At 44.5% G+C, this 14837-nt stretch overlaps 2 protein-coding genes across 2 annotated transcripts in view; one reads left to right on the forward strand and one right to left on the reverse strand.

Annotated features, from left to right (window-relative positions):
• Window positions 1-14837, forward strand: part of SENP2 (SUMO specific peptidase 2) — a 303654-nt gene that overhangs the window by 189349 nt on the left and 99468 nt on the right. The window lies entirely within an intron of this gene.
• Window positions 152-14837, reverse strand: part of DGKG (diacylglycerol kinase gamma) — a 119248-nt gene continuing 104562 nt past the window's right edge. The window contains 4 exon segments of the mRNA XM_081863510.1: window positions 152-9932; window positions 9935-9977; window positions 12129-12189; window positions 13379-13499. Of these exon segments, the coding sequence (XP_081719636.1) occupies window positions 9709-9932; window positions 9935-9977; window positions 12129-12189; window positions 13379-13499 (449 nt within the window). The 3' untranslated portion in view covers window positions 152-9708.

Here is a 14837-nt window from a genome sequence, read left to right on the forward strand (position 1 = left end):
TTCTTGGAGAACTACTGCAATCCGGACACAGGATGCTTATTTTCATTCACACGAGACAACAGCGGCACTGTCATGCTATTGTGCCTGGAAAAGTGCAGTCGATGATACCCCAGCTGGCGCTCTCAATCAAAAGTTGCTCCAGAAGTAGCCATTACTTCATTGTCATTTTATTTGATGTAAAACCACATCGGTTAGGATTTACATATAAACATGAGCTACATTACGAATTCACACAATTCCATGCAGGGAACTACATCGAGATCCATGGGAAAGGAGGAAGAGCAGTCCATGCTCAGGAAGATATACAGTACATTTCATGGTGAGGAACAGGATTAACTCTAGCTGCCTGTATTCACACAATACACTAGGCGGGAGGTGTGCATTGATTACAGCCTAAATGGAGAGATGCCCATTTTGCCCCATTACGTACCTGGTCCTCTCTCTGGCTGCACTGAGAGTCCCCGAAGATTGGTTAGTGAGATGCTAGTGAAGTGCAGTTTAGTCTGGTAGCTTCTGCAACAGAGGCAAACGTTGTGCATACCAAGTTTTCAATCGGGAGTTTTGCTTGTGGTTTGGTGTCGTCATACGCTGAATTTATATCGCGGGACTGCTGTGTTGTTTCCTCAGAAGGTTTATGAGCATGAACCGAACTGGGACAGAGCAACTTCATCCACCAGATAGCGAGAGTGACAGGAGCAAGGATGGTCGTGTCATTGAGGGATGGGCTGTAGCTCAATGGTAGAGCCCATGCTTTGCATGCAGAATGTCCCAGGTTCGATCCCCAGTGTCTCCAGGCAGGGTTGGGAAACCCTGAAGGGCTGCTGCCTGCCAGTGCAGGCAGTAGTCAGGTGGATGAACCAATGGTCTGACTTGATAAAAGCAGTTTCCTACATTCCTCGTCAGCATGGATTTCAACAGTAAGGCCATGATTCCCGAATAAAAGCATTGTAAGTGGCGGGTGCTTAGCAGTGGGATGGACCCCTAGGAATTAAGCAATCCCATGAATGACACTAACAGCACTCCACCAAAAAGAAAACCCCACCAAAAACCAGAGGAACTGCTTCCATACTTTATATATGTTGGATTGTTTCAGGCATGCACACATATAATTCAGTTTCTCAGAACTGGATTACCCAACACCTGGTGACTCAGCTGAACGTGTGAATTGTCTCCACCTGGAAATGTTGCATTTGAGGTGGAACTGGATGGTGCAAATGTTCTCGCTGCAGGGATTTATTGGTAAAGGCTCATTTTTCATTCATATATGCAAATATTGGTTTCCTCAACGGTCATTATGTGATGAATGTGGATTGTGAGACGGCTTCTAGCACCGCCATATGAATGGACTGCATTCTTTGGAGTGGAATTGTTTTAACTGGGCAGCGATTCCTTAGGCGCCAAAGTGGTGCATCGAGCCATTTCGTATAGTGGTGGAGGTGGCACTGTTTAGCATTCTTGCCCAGTTGGTCTAATGGTCACATTGCTGGTATTTTGCAAGAGGATGACCAGGCTAAGGAAGCAGCCCACTAAACTGACAAGAGATCAGAAGCTCTGGCACAGTCCTTCACGACATGGAGAAGCAGAGCACAGCAAATAATTTGACTCAACGTTTCATCCTGGATGGCTGTTCAGCAAGCTACATTCCCCCAGAATCTATCTTCTAGGCAATATCCCAAAATATACTTCAGAGCACTGAGGGGCAGAAAGATCAGGGATGGAAGAGGAAACTATGGTAGATGTGCAGATTGAGAATGGGAGGAGAAAAAAAGTTGAATGTGCAGAATGATAGAAAGAGAGATAAGCAAGGAACAGACATGGTGCAGATACAGTACTGGAATATTACAAGGTTGCTTACTGAAACTGCCCTTACTTTATGCAAAAGGTTCCCTTTGCAGACCCCCAGATTCCTTGGCCAAAGTTCTACGCTGATGTAAATGCAGAAGAGTAAACAGCACCTTACCCCAGTGAGCAGAGTGTTTGGCCTGCTTTCCTGCAAAGCACTAAGTCCACAAATTGCCTGCCACACAAAATAAAGCAAGCTGCTAATGTCACTGGAGAAGCCAGCATAGCACCCCGCCCCCCCCCCCATGGTCCTAGAGGAGCTCTCTGTGAATTGGGCACTGGCTGTACGCAGAAGGCATTTGCGACATTCACAAATAAACGCTGCTTTGTCTGGCTGTCAGCCTGTATACTCTGCCTGGGCTGGAGATCAAGCTGGGCTAATGAGTCATCACCTGGAATAAAAACCCCACAGCTGGAATTCACATCAGTTGCTCTCTTGACAATGCAAAAGCCAAACTGGGCTCCTGCTGCTTCTGCCTTGGCTCCCTTAGGCCTGCAGAGTGAACAGGACAGGGTTGTTGCCTCCTGCAGGAGAGAGGCAGAAGTCTAATGGGCGCACTCCTTTGCAGCATAGAGATGGAAACCACTCTACCAGACCCATTTCTGCTAAAAGGCATAACCCCGCCCTGAAAAAGAGATTGCAGTTCAGGAACAAACCACAGTAAGCATACAGCCACACAAGGAGCAGGGCTGTTGTACAAAGAGTTGCCATTCTGATACGAGCCAGAATTTCCAACCGTTAACAGTTCTAGTAAATGAAAAAAGAACGAAATGGAAAAGGAAGGAAGAACCTTGTCCCAAGCTCTCTCACACTGATGAGCTCATAAATGATGATTCCATATACTAAATCTGCCTTTGTGAGGCAAAAAACAAGTGAAAGACCAGCTTATGAACGTGGCACGTGCCTGCTTAGGGTTCTTGCTGAATGGCAATTCCCTTCACCCCTGGCCATGGCCATGCTGGCTGGAGCTGATAGCAGCTGGACTCCAAGGGCTAGTGGGTCACACATTCCCCATATCTGACTTAGATCTAAGCACAGGAAAAAGAAAATCAAATGGTTCTATATGAGGCAGGTGGGGTTGCCAGATTGGGAGTGTGGAATATTCAACCCCCTTTCAACTTCCACGTGCTGCAGGAGGAGGTAAGCCAGCTATGGCTCCTCCTGCCTGTTCCCTCCTAGCTCTTTCATCCACCCTCTCCCCTGCTTCCTGTAATTGATCAGAGTGCCAGGTATGCCTCACAGAAAGAAGGGGAGGAGCAGATGACAGAGCTGGCAAGAGAACAGGCAGGATGTCTCTTGCCACGCTGGGAGATTTAAAGGCATATTTTATTTATTTCAAAGCATTTCTGTATAACCCTTCTTCAAAACGGAGTCCACAGTGGTATACAACAGATAACGAATTAATTAATACCTAATGCGATACAATAAAACACCGACGATAGCAGCCATAGATAGCAGCTAAATAATGCAAAACACATTACATGCCTGGGTAAATAAAAATCATAGAATCGTAGAATTCAAAGGGTCCTCGAGAGTCATCTAGTCTGGTGTTTCCCAACCTTGGGTCTCCAGCTGTTTTTGGACTACAACTCCCATCATCCCTAGCTAGCAAGACCAGTGGTCAGGGATGATGGGAATTGTAGTCAGAAAAAACAGCTGGAGACCCAAGGTTGGGAAACAATGATCTAGTCCAACCCCCTGCAATGCGGGAATCTCAACTAAAGCATCAGTGACAGATGAGAATCCAACCTCTGCTTAAATACCTCCAATGAAGGAAACCTTCCAAGGGATTATTCTTGGCTGCAATCCTCACCACGTTTACTCAGAACAGAAATAAGTCCCTCATTGGATTCAGTGAGGCTTCCTACCATGTAAGTGGGGTTAGGGCTGTAGCCTTAACCTACTACCAGAAGGATTGTAAAGTAGGCACCAGGTATACCTCTTTAGGGAAGGCATTCAAAAACTAGGGTGCCACCACGGAGCAAGTCCTTTGAGGTTTGCAGGGTGCACACCGGAAGCTGTGGGTTCCCAGGTTTGTCTTATCTTTCATCTTCAGCTTCCTTTCTATAAAGAAGATGCACAGCAACCTGTTTCTTGGGGCTGCAGAGGGGATGAGTGGACACTGCAGAATGTTTTGCTCACTAACATTGCTCTATCCCAGGGGTAAGCAACCTAAGGCCCGTGGGCCGGATGTGGCCCAATCGCCTTCTCAATCTGGCCCGCGGATGGTCCAGGAATCAGCGTGTTTTTACATGAGTAGAATGTGTGCTTTTATTTAAAATGCATCTCTGGGTTATTTGTGTGGCATAGGAATTCGTTCATATTTTTTTCCAAAATACAGTCCGGCCCACCACATCGTCTGAGGGACGGTGGACTGGCCCACGGCTGAAAAAGGTTGCTGACCCCTGCTCTAACCACTAATACACTTGGGGGGGGGGGGATGACAGAAAACGGCACTATCCCAGATTGTTCTGATTACCAAAGCCTAGCTGCTACCCTACTTAAACATACTGCTGCAAGGTTTTGCTAGTTCATGTTTTGTTCATTTGTGCAAATGTCTGTAGCTTACTGCTTACTGTTGAGATGCCTCTAGAGCTGTGTACTAATAAAAGAGCATGTTAAAGCCTTCAATTTGCCAAGTTATACTTGGCACTGGGTGGAAGGCAAGGATTATTTTAAATTATGGGATTCTTGAGTGTGGCCAGATCATCTGGGTTTTAAAGCTGCTGTGATGCTCTACAACCACTTCTGCTGTTTAAGTATCTCTCCTTCATTCAGTGTCTGCCCTCTGGCTATTTTTCTCTCCCTGTATGGGAGGGTGGATTTTTGGAGGGCAAACAATGCATTGTTTCTTAACCCTTTTTTATATAAGCCATCTCAGCAACCTTTCTCTAACCCTATAGGAATTGGACAATGTTATTATTTTTTAGCCATCTAAATCTTTTTCTTGGCTTGCCTACTGTCCCAGAGCAGCCTGATCATAAATGTTCATTTTCACATTAAGTGCACCAGATTTAGGATTGGGTTGTCATCTGCATCCTGTGTATGTTTAGGAGGGTGTAAGTCTCATTGATTCCAGTAGGACTTACTTCCAAGTAAACATCAGGCAGCGTGTCATTTCATGCCTCTTGTTGGCTGTTCTCCAGAATGTTTCCAGTGATATGCAGGATATCCTTTTTAAATTTATTTGTATTAGGGTATCAAATAAGAGGTGACGTCTAGCCTGGCTGGTATACTGTGGTTTTTAGATTATTATTTTTGTTACTGAATGGGAATAACTAAAAATGCTACTTTGTTTTTGGCTGCCCTGATTAATATTAAGTGAAACTGTCAACAGTGGCTTAGTGTGAATGTGCAAGTTCCCAGAGAGGAAACGGTGGCGCCTTTGTAACTCCTCCTCCTGTACTGCCATGAGCTTAGCTATGGTTTGGCTTAGTTTCATCCAATCCCAGGTTTGTGGTTGGTGTCACTCCAGACTAAACATGAGGGGCAACTGAATGTTGTTCTTGTGTTTACAGTTTGTGGTTTGTCTGGAGGAGACAAGCCATGAGCCTGGGGTTCAAAGGACAGTCTCAGCCAAACTATGGCTTAGCTCAGCAGCAGGATGATCATGAGTGGACCTGCTGTGATCTCCTCACCAGGAGCCCTCATTCTTGTGTGTTCAAGCTAAGCCATGGCTTGACTTAGGGTTACATTACATGCAACCCAGCTCATTGTTATATTTTCTAAAGGCATCTAAAATTAGATGTATTAGCTTCAGCAAGGCTGCTGTCTTCCCATGCCATTGGAGCTAACTTTGCTATTCCCCCACTGAAAGTACAGCACCTTCCTACTTCCTTCTTAATCACCAAGCATCTCTGTGATGCTTTGACATTTCAGAAATGTAGCAAAGCTTCAGTCACACCTGACAGCAAAGCACTATTTGGCCCCTAATAATGTGACAATCAGTCAGTTGTTTAAAGCTGAACAACTGATAAGTGTTAGTGAGTACTTAGGCATGGAATTTGGCAAATACAATTAGGTATTCTTGTCCCCTGAACCATTCAATTGTAATTTTCTCCAGGACCCTCAGAATCTCATTTTGCTAGTCTGGAAGAGAATCTACAGTATTTCCTATTCTTACCTAATCTCCACCAACCTTAATATCTGATTTTAAGATATGAATTTAGCCCAGCTGCTTTCCTTATGAGAATTTGTTCATTTTTAATATGCCTTTGGTTGCCCATAACTCATTTTGAGCTCTTGATTTGTTTTCTGCGCAAATCTCAGCTACTTCTACACTGCCTGTCTGGTTAAAGATATTTTTTTTTGAACATTTATTTACTGTTTATATAGACTCCTTCCTTCTGTGATTGTTTTCCTGCTCCATTTTAACAACTGAGCCACTGATGGTTTTCCAGAATTATTTCAAATCCAGATACCAGTAATCCTTGTCAGAAGGTGGATTTAGTTATAATTAAACCAGTGCAATTTTATCAGTTGAACAGTCCTATAAGAAACAAGATATTGAGTTCCTCAGTAAGCCAGCTTGCTAGTCCTGAATCAAATCACCCACAGCATGTCTACAAGCACCAGTTTCATAGTTGTGCTTTATGCCAGTTTAATTGTTATGACTTCCCCCAACAAATGATAAGAATTATAGTTTTTGTTAGGGGCCTGAGAATTCTGCTTCTGGTCCTCTTCATAGAATGATAGTTCCCTGAGGAAGGGACTCATCAGCAACCCAGCTTAAATTTGTGGCATAGGCATGTCCTCATATTTCAGAGAGGGAGAAACTAATATTTTCAATGTACTGAATCCTGGCCCATTACCTTTAGTTTTCTCGGTTAGTATCTTACTACCTTTATTGTTAAGAATCTACTTCAGTCTTCCCCAAGTTGGTGCTCTCCATGTATTTTGGACTCTAGCTTAGCATGGACAATGGTGAGGGTTGATGGTCAGGACAATGGCCAGTTACAGTCCAGAGTATCTGGAGGGTACCAGATTGGGGGAGACAGAAATGCCTAATGCTTAACACTTGCCTCTCCTTTACTTTTGCACCAGATTAATAAAGTGGGCTAAGATCTAGTTGCAACTGCATGGAAATCCCCAAGGGGGACAGAATTTGTGCTGTGTTGTTTTTCTCCTTGGCAACTCAAGAATCCTGAGCTTCTAGCTGCTGGCTTCTGGATAAATTATTTTCCTTTGTTCTTTGCTGTACAGTCAATTAAACCCAAACCAAACCAAGCCAAATATCAATTCAATGGCAGAAGATAATTATATTTGAGAAAAGAGAGAACAAGCTATATTTGCAGCATTGAACCAAAACCGCCCGAAAAGAAGCAGAATACAGAAAAGAAAAGAAAAGAAAAGAGACAAAGATATTGTGATGCAAAAACGTTCAGAGACAGGTGAGTTGAGCAGGAAGGAAATGGAGCTTTGGGAAGGGAGAAGGGGAAGCAGATAGGATAACGTAGCTGGCAGCCAATGGGGTATCTTCTGCCCCACAAAAATAAGCAGCGCATGAAGACTTCGGTTGTTGAGTGTAAATGGTCCCTCTGTGGAAGCAGCTGTCATGCAGCCCTAAAGAGGTAACGCAGTAAATAGGGTTTAATCATTCTTGAGACCACAAAGCCAAAATATCCCTCTTTGGGGAGATTCCTCAATTTCCAGCTGTAAGAACAAATCTGCACAGCCACCACAGTTTGTTCTGCCTTTTGCTTCTTGCTCAGATAAATGCTATCATCTGAATGGGTCCCAAATGTAACACTGTGGGGTTCGTGACGGCAACACAGTTATCTATGAAAATACAGTCATGTTGTCATGGATGTCAAGGTCTCCACCAGATTTCCTAGCTTATTGAGAGTGTTAGGCAGGGTTTGTTCTAGGTGAAGCCAAGTGACTTCATCTAGAAAGAATTACATTAGCTGAGAACACCCTTCCTCATTATTTAAGCAGTAAAATAAATAGGCATAATAGTTGGAATTGTGCCACCAGCTTTTTCCACTTTCAAAGAATAAATCAAAGATTGCATTCCTTTCTTTCAGATATGCAGAGGCGAGCCTTCCACGTGGTCCTGTCAGCCAACAAGGAGAGTCAGTTAACACTTCCTTATTCTTCTGCGGTTAAATGTGAATGAGACATGCTTGCTGACCCTGAGCGGCTTCAAACCAGGGCAAAGAGCCACCCAAACAAAATCCTGCAAGGCTATCTCACACAGAAGAAGGTTACATCAAGAACATCGTCTGGCTCAGACTCTTTTCTTTTGATGATGTAATAAAAACAATCTTTCATAGACCCATTTGCCAATGACTGGTCTGCTTTGAAGAGGAGTTATGTTACAGGCTATTCAAGCTGTTCGTGGATTCCTCTCTTGAAGAAAAAAATAGGAATTGCACCAAGGTGGCATGTGGGCTACTGGTGGTTCCAAACCCAATGTGGCTTGACTGCCAAGTTTTGCTTTTGGACAACTCAAAATCTGACTCACAGTCTATGCAGTTAAAAGAGTTAGAGCATGGAAGAATAGCAGCTAACCTGGGTATTCAATTCATATTGAAACATAGAGCCATTTTAATCTCTCCTCTTTGTGAGTTTTTCAAGTTCTCTTCTGTGCTGCTCTGTTACAAGAACAAATACATGGTGGGGGGCGGAATATTAGCTCTTTAGGATGACCTTTGTGTATGCTTACATTTCATCATGGGACCAAGCTGGCCTTTAATGACATTCAAATGCCAGCCATGGAGTTGGCTCTTGGTTTTGGGGTTCAATCCTTGCCGCATGTTTAGGCCGTTGTAACACATCCAGCACTTGATTTGCAATTTTTGCCACTGGACTAAAGTCAGTCCCATGACAAGAGTGAGTTCTGGCAGAGCTCTCAATCAGTGCTGCCAGAGAAAACTTAAAAACATGTTCACATGTGTCAGATGTGGTCAGACGGAAGAAAAGAAAAGCGTCCAGAACTGAAAGGAGAATGCAAAAATATTAACAGAGAGAAGCGTGGCCTACATCTAAACTGAAAGGATCCCCAAGTTGGTGAGGTTGTCATCGTCATCACAGACCAAACTGACTTGTTATTCCTACATTTAAAGTACCCTGAGTTTGCTTTCTACTGCCAAAAAAGGCTCCTGCCTTTTTTATTGTCAACTTCACTCTTTCTGGTTTCCTCACTTGGCAATCTCTGCTTTCTGCATTCATAAGCCTCTGAAATGGAACGCCTAACCAGCTTCTGCTTAAAAAAATAAAATAAAATTAGAACCAAGCTAGCAAAAGACACTGCTGTTGTAAGAGTTTGGGGGTGGTGGATAATAATGTGCCCTCCTCCTTTCCCTTCTTACCTCCCCCAGTGTTTCCCCCCCCCCCAAGATAAGGAAAAAATAAATAAAGAACATTTCTTATCATGTGTAGGATTTGGTGACCCAAGAGGGCAGCACAGCGAGATGCCAAAAGTCTTCTGACATACTTTAAAAATAAATAAATAAGTGAAGCTCGGTTTCTTTGCCAAGTTTGGTGTTTTAACAGCAGCTTCTGGGCTTCTAAAGAGTCCGAATAAATGGAAAAGATCCCACATGCCATCTGCAGGGCTACGTCAGACATGCCGTTTTCCATGTCTGCTTGTTTGCTTTCAGACAGGGCTGTGCAATTCATGGCCGCCTAGAACAGCTCTCCTCAGAACAGTCCCAGCTCTCGCCACAGTCCAACCAGAGCAGTTTTGAGAGTTTCACCTCCTTAGACTGTGGCGCTGCGGAGGAGAAAAATCCCCCTGAACCATCAATGTTAGTGTTATCCCTGCCAGTGATATTTAGAGAATGTGGCTATGTGTGCATGTATATACAAACCCACACCGCTATTTCAGTTCGGCTGCCGAATGCCAACCCTGTTATTTTCCACTAAGAGTTCATAATGCTGCCTCCAGACTGATGTTTCCGAAGCAGATTCAGAAGCCAGGAGATCTGAAGAGATGAAGGTTTCTTTCCATAGGCTTTCCCCCTGTGCGGTCGGCTGCCTCTGGAATGGAGAACTGCTGCTTTGGAAGATTGTTCTTTTGCTTGGTTGCAGATTAGTCTCGAGTTCGGTTCCTCCTCCTCAGGAAGAAGAAGCTGCTCTTTTGGGGAGGTCCCAGTAACATCGGCACTTGGCTTTTGTGGGTGATTTTGATCTGAACGGAAAGAAATAGCATCAGGATTAGAGCATTGCTGTTTCTCAACAGCCATTATGCCAAGAGCTCAAGGAACGTAGGAAGCTGCCTTATGCCAAATCTGACCCACTGGCCATAGAATCATTGCATTGTAGAGCTGGAAGGGACCCCAAGGGTCTTGTAGTCCAACCCCAGCAATGCAGGTCCACCTGGCTTAATACTGTTCACACTGACTGGCAGCAGCTCCCTGGAATTTCAGGCAGCGGCCTTTCCTAGTTCTGGCTGGAGATGCCAGGGGTTGACCCTAAGACCTTCTGCCCTATACCTATATCACCTTAAGGGTCATGGTTCCCCCATCCCCACCCAAGAATCCTGGCAGCTGTAGTTTGTTAAGGGCACTGAGAGTTGCTATTCCCATCAGAGACCCATAATTCTCAGAGTGGTTTATCAATCAATCCCTCATCCCAAGGAACCTTTGGACTTGTAGCTCTGCAAGCGGAATAGGGGTCTCTGAAGCATCCTTAATGAATTTCAGTTCCCAGGATTCTTTGAGGGGAAGCCAGGACTTTTTAAGTGGTATAAGCAGTGTTCGAAATTAGCCAGGCATTTTTTCACCTGGCTTTTGACCACTTGCAACCAAGTGAAGATGCCTTGGATAAGTGACTCAGTGGGCACCTTGCTGTGGATTGTGTGGGGAGCAGGGACAGTATCCCATTGAAAACTGGGCAGTTCCAGTAGGCCACATCTGCACTTGAACATGTGTCTGATTTTATCCAGCAGCCCTTTTAAACTGCCACAGTGCTTTCGCTTTCCCGGATGGAAGCAGGGATGAGGAGCCTGTGGCCATCCAGATGTTGATGTATAAGACTGCTTTAAATGTATGGGGTGCCAGAGTGCCCTCCTGTGACCCAATCAAGCCACCGTCAGGAGAGGCGCTGCTCACAAGTTCCACCCCCACACCTGTTGCATCAGGAAGCAGGGAAAAGAAGGACAAGTCTGCCCAGTTCCTTATGCAACATGAGCAAGGCTGCTTATCGGAATACCAATCAAACTGCAGGCAGCACTGTGATACGACCTTAAGACCTCTGGGTGGGTGTGGAGGCAGCAGAGGATCAGGACAACCCCCTGAGATGGTTCAGGGGTGGCAGGCAGGCTCCCAGGAAGCCACATAAAGCATTTCCTGTCTGACAAGTCATCTGCCACAAGGATAAGGCCTCAATGCAATATGAAGGATGGGGGCTGGTATCCAGCATCACACAGAAAAAGGAACTTGATCCCTAGATGCCTCCAGGTGCTCAGCACAATTGCTTTTGGGAAGATTTTTATACCACCACCAGTATACAGTTACAACCAATGCTTCTCTGTCAAAGGGTTTCAACTCCCATAGGGGAACCTAGGAAACAGAAAAAGCACTATGCAAGGTTTTCAACGACCAATGACAAAAATGTTCCTAATGTTATTTCCTGACCACTGGTGACATTTGTATGTACACATGAATCTTAAGATCCTTTATTTTCAGCTGAAATTGTTCATTGCAACATTCTGTTCTACTCATTCGCAAATAACAGAGGACAATCTGTCTTTTTTACATGTCTAACACATCCTCCTTTGATCTTCAAATGATGTACAATGGTGTGGAGACACAGAAGATACAGCAATGTCCATAATGTTGTAGCAGTGTACAACCACCATAGGTCTCTCCCTCTTTCCCCTTTGATTTTCCATTAGGAATACAAATGTGACTGTCATTGCTGAGAAAGGGTTTGAGAGTATGACATCAAAGGAGACAGGAAAATCATGCTTCCTCCTTCTAAAATTGTAGAGGGCTATTTGCTAGGATATTATAGTTATTTTGCTTCATTGTTTCCATGTGAAATAAAAGCTTATTTTGAAACGTAGTCCCTTTCCAGGATCCACAACTGAGATCTGGGTCTCACCTGCAGTTCATTCTCCAGAAGAGGGACAGCCAACATGGTATTCTCAAGATGTTCTCATCAACCCCAGCCAGCATGACCAATGGCCAGGGATGATGGAAGCTGTAATCCAACAACATCTGCAGGACATAACATCAGTCACTCCTGCTCTAGAGATCAATCTTCCATAGCTTCTAGCACTGACAGATGAGCTACACTTGCATATCCCAGATCCCTTTCATAACATGCAACTACTCACTGTGCAAGGTGGCTGCATCCAGGGCTCTCCATCCACTTGCATGGGCAAAAGCTTGCTTGTCCTGGAACCCACAAACAAGGCAGTGTGAAAAAGTTAACAAGACTGAAGTGGATAAGCCGGGGCAGAAACTGTATCTTGTTGCAAGCTGATAATAACAAACATTTTTGGCAAAGAGGGAGAAAAACAAGGTGGTCTAGCCCTACATTCTATTACTCACAATGGAGATGGCTCAGCAATCTGTTGAGGAGTTCAAAGAAGACCACAGTCAATTTCTGTATTTCAGATCCACCTCTTAAATGTCATTCACCTTATATGTGAACCTGCTACCTGTTTTCCTAGAACACTCCTTGTGTGCAATGGATTTTTGTTCTAATCTCAAATACACTCCCCATTTAGGACTTTTTGCCATCTCGTTTTCAAATGCACCACTAGAAGGCTAGAAAATTGGAACTTAGTATTAAAAATAACAGAGAGGATTGCAACAAGGACCTGCAACAGAGGCCAAGGGAGGGGAGTGCAAGGTACCTTCTTCTTTGCTTAAGTCTCTCACAGACCAGCTTGAAGCCTCTTACAACCTGCCCAAAGGAACCCTTAACATTCTCCTTCCTGCTTGCTTCAACCAGTTGCCAAAGGTCCTGGAAGGAGATTGTCACTCAACCCAACTATGCTCCCCTGGGCCTGGGGATCCTCTCAGCTTCCCTACCTCTTAGACTATCTATTCCACACGTCTTTACTGTTTCCCATATGTACGAATAGGCACTCAGTCAGTAGCCCTTACTCACAAGCAGGATATAGTCCCAGTTGCTGTCAGGAGGAGCATTTGGCGCTGCAGTGACCAGTGGTGTGTTGATTGCCTTGGCATGGCTGCCTACCACCTCTACAGCCAGTCTGCTGCTTCCCTTGCCTATCAGTCTTGCCTAGCAATCTCCTTACCCAGGACTAATTAGGAGGTGGAAATACTTCTTGGCCCTTCCAACACAACTTGAATCCATCCTTCTATAGTACAGAGTGCTGCATTTTATGGGTGCCATAGCTGCCTCAGCTCTACAATGTTATGTGTGGCATAGGCCCAACAAGACATCAATTTGAGTCAACAACAAAAAACAGATGTCAGTCTCTGCTCTCCCCCACTCCCCACATGATGCTTTCCTGCCTGTACTGTGATTTCATGCTTTGAATACCATCCGGGGCTCTCAGAAGACTTGAGCAAAAGCAAGATGCAGGGACCAAGAGCCTGGGGTGATTGGTACCTGATGGTAACGGAGGAACACTGAGCTAGCCTCTTGCCAGCACTTTTCAGTCCAGTATAGATCTGCCCCATCTCCATCGCCCCTTCAAGGCCCACAACTTCCAGGAGTTGATCGCTGAGATCTAATGAGAGAAAGGGTAATGTGTGAATAAAACAAATACAAGTATGGGCTTTGCCTTCCATGAGCATAACGCATAGGGTGGGAGGAGTGAACAAGAGAAGATGCACTTAGGAGCAGAAAATGTGGTCTGAAGGCAATGTCTAGAACATCAACTTCAAGCTTATTGCAACAGATACATTATCATACACCAAAATGCTCAAGAATATGAGCTTAGTCACATACAAAAAGTCTCCTCAAATCATCTCCCTTGAGGTGTTGTGTGTGTGTTTTACTCTGTTCTGTATGCAGCTCAATATTTCTTGAAGTAGCTAAGATGGAAAAAATTGAGCCCAGTGCCATCTGAAAGAGCACCTCTCAAGCTTGAGATGGCTATATACATGCAATGTACGTGCAATACCTTTAAAAAGTATTTAACATGGGCACAACCCAGCCAAATTTTGCAGAAAATAATAATAAAAGGGGGTGTGAGGAATTTACTTGGGGTGTGCGTTTTGTAATTCTGGGAGACTTTCTGTGTGTTTCAGAATTCACCCTCTTGAGCATTTTGGTGTATGATATACTTTTGTTTCAATAAGTTTCAGGTTAAACCACAGAATACATAGTCCAGTCAAATAGCACCTTCCTATGCTTACCTTGCAATTGAACTCTCTGGTAAAGCAGCGATATTAATTCAGAGCTGGAAAAGAGGACTAAACAGTCAAGGAGTTTCTCTGCATTTTGCTTTGCCTTGAGATGAGTTAGTTTCTGCTCTTATGTGGGTCCTCACCTGGAAGACCTCACCATTGTTAAGGTCACAATATGGGACAGGTGTCGTGGCACAAGCCATACCACTCACCATTCATGACATTACAGGCACCACCTATTGGTGCATGCAACTCTCATGCCACCACATTACTAATACCACTCCAGATCACAATGATCTAGCTAGGAAAAGAATCACATTTTCTGGGGAAATGTTTCAACGGCTTGAGAAACACGATATCCCTGAAACAGAAGCCCTTCCTTGGAGGAAGATGTCTTGATCCAATACAAAAGGAATCCTAGAATTGGAAGGGATCCCCGAGGGCATCATGGCCAATCCCCTGCAATGCAGAAATCTCAATTAAAGCATCCATGGCCAACGGCCACCCAACCTCTCCTTAAAAAGCTCCAATGAAGTTCCACCACCTCTCATATCTCATGGGAGTTTGTTCCACTGTTGAACAGCTCTTACTGTCAAAAAGCTCTTCCTGATGTTGAGTCGGAATCTCCTTTCTTGTAACTTGAATCCATTGGTTCGAGTCCTATCCTCCAGAGCAGGAGAAAACAAGCTTGCACCATCCTCCCTGTGACAGCTCTT

The sequence above is a fragment of the Podarcis erhardii genome, assembly GCF_964252035.2.
Source record: "Podarcis erhardii genome assembly, chromosome: 5".
Lineage (NCBI taxonomy): Eukaryota > Metazoa > Chordata > Lepidosauria > Squamata > Lacertidae > Podarcis > Podarcis erhardii.